Source organism: Triticum aestivum, unplaced genomic scaffold (genome assembly GCF_018294505.1).
Source record: "Triticum aestivum cultivar Chinese Spring unplaced genomic scaffold, IWGSC CS RefSeq v2.1 scaffold76106, whole genome shotgun sequence".
NCBI lineage: Eukaryota > Viridiplantae > Streptophyta > Magnoliopsida > Poales > Poaceae > Triticum > Triticum aestivum.
This window is the reverse complement of record NW_025259718.1, coordinates 1-1,675: the sequence shown is the minus strand read 5'-3', so window position 1 is coordinate 1,675 and position 1,675 is coordinate 1. Positions and strand designations below refer to the sequence as shown.

The window sequence follows — 1,675 nt, the reverse complement described above, 5'->3', positions numbered from 1 at the left end:
GATGACGAACGAAGCTTGCTGACGAAGTCGACGAGGTGCTTTACGCCGAGATGCACCGTTGTAAGCTAGCAACACCACGTACTAGCTTGATCGATTCCTTTGATCAACTAGTATCTCACGTACGCACACAGCGGCCAGCCGGCCGGAACAACACAAACGCACGCGAGACTGATGTATTGCCAAAGGCTCGTCTCGAGCCTTATTGCTTTATTGATCAACTCAAATCACGGTGGTGTTACAAGCCAGGGTACGTACATATAAATAGTACTACAGGATAAGCTATCTAGTGCAATCCTACTCCTAGACTAACTCATACTCTAGTACTAATCGGATACATGCTTGTACACGAAGTGGACACCACCAGCTTTGGAGGGTATGTCGTGATTAACTCCAACAAGCCCAAGGGGGGGCATGCGGCAGAAACGCCACCCTAGTTTGATCCCGAGATATGAGGTTTTCCTCAGAGTTATCCAGGTGGCTGGAAGGGTGAACACCATGCGTAGACGACATGTTCAAGGAGAAAGCGGCACCCGAGGGCGCTGCCGTCGTCTGCCTCGGTTAACAGCCAACAAACGGAGAACACGTACGGAGCTCTAAAGGTGACAGAGATTTCTAGCTAGAGTGCATGATTTTAGAAGTAAATAAAAATCATAGCCAACAAATTTATCTTTCACTCGAAGAAATGGAATGCACAATACAGAAGAGTTATCACATATTGCAAAAACAAACTGGAAACTGACGCCAGTTCAGGCAGGCAGGCAGCCAGGCATTGGACCAACAGCTAGCAGGCCATGCAGGCAGGCATGATTATTATACATGCATAAAGGCAACATGAGCTTCCTACTCCGCTCCCAATTCCATTGGACCATTATTCATATGCATGCGATATCAATGTAAGAGCAAATCACACCGGTTGTCCTCTTCAGTTAGAGTTAGGTGATGTTGTTTTGTTGTCAAGCTGCCGCTTCCTAAAATACGCCCTCCTCATCAACAGGTCATCAGTGACACGAAGAGCGTCAAACACCCCACCGATTTGGCTCTGTGCGTTGCATTCCTCGACCGAGGAGTTGTCCGAGCAACAATCTCCGTAACATTTCCTCTTTTTGTCAAATTGCTCAAAGAAGCCCGCGTCGTTGGCGGTTTCGAGCGTCGCCGGGAGCGTCTTGATGTGCTTGGATAGTACGGCGAGGTCGTCGAGGCAGTCGGTGACGCACTTGGAGGGTTTCTTGATGGCCTTGGCGAATGCGGCCGCCTCCGCCGCCTTCTTGGCGACGACTTGGACTGACATTGCGATCACATCCTTCACTCGAGGCGTCCTGACATCCAGGTTGTTTAGTAGCAGATGGGTGCACTCAAATTTGTACGAAGCAGTCGCGCATGTGGCGTTGATGGCTTCAATGCTGGGCCCAGGCTCTGGGTCCGACCGGACAACTGCAGGGGCAACAGCGATGGCGACGGCGATGATGATGGCAAGCAGAGCCGAGGCGGTGTAAGGCAGCAGAGAAATGGCCATGGTAGTCGATGAATGGATGATCTTATTGTTGTATGATAGATATATTTGGTCAGGTGGGTGGGTGTGTGCGCACTTGCAGCGAGAGAGCAAATTAGCTAGCTGGTGTTCCCCTTCTTATATAGGCATACACATACACCAGATAGATAGATAGATAGATAGATA

General features: G+C 49.7%; 1 protein-coding gene across 1 annotated transcript; it reads right to left on the bottom strand.

The window, feature by feature from the left end:
* Nucleotides 1-651: 651 nt before the first annotated feature.
* LOC123177746 (uncharacterized) lies at nucleotides 652-1,630 on the bottom strand. The gene has a single exon (XM_044591300.1). The coding sequence runs from the start codon at nucleotides 1,511-1,513 to the stop codon at nucleotides 923-925; it is 591 nt and encodes a 196-aa protein (XP_044447235.1). The 5' UTR covers nucleotides 1,514-1,630; the 3' UTR covers nucleotides 652-922.
* Between the last annotated feature and the right edge of the window lie 45 nt (nucleotides 1,631-1,675).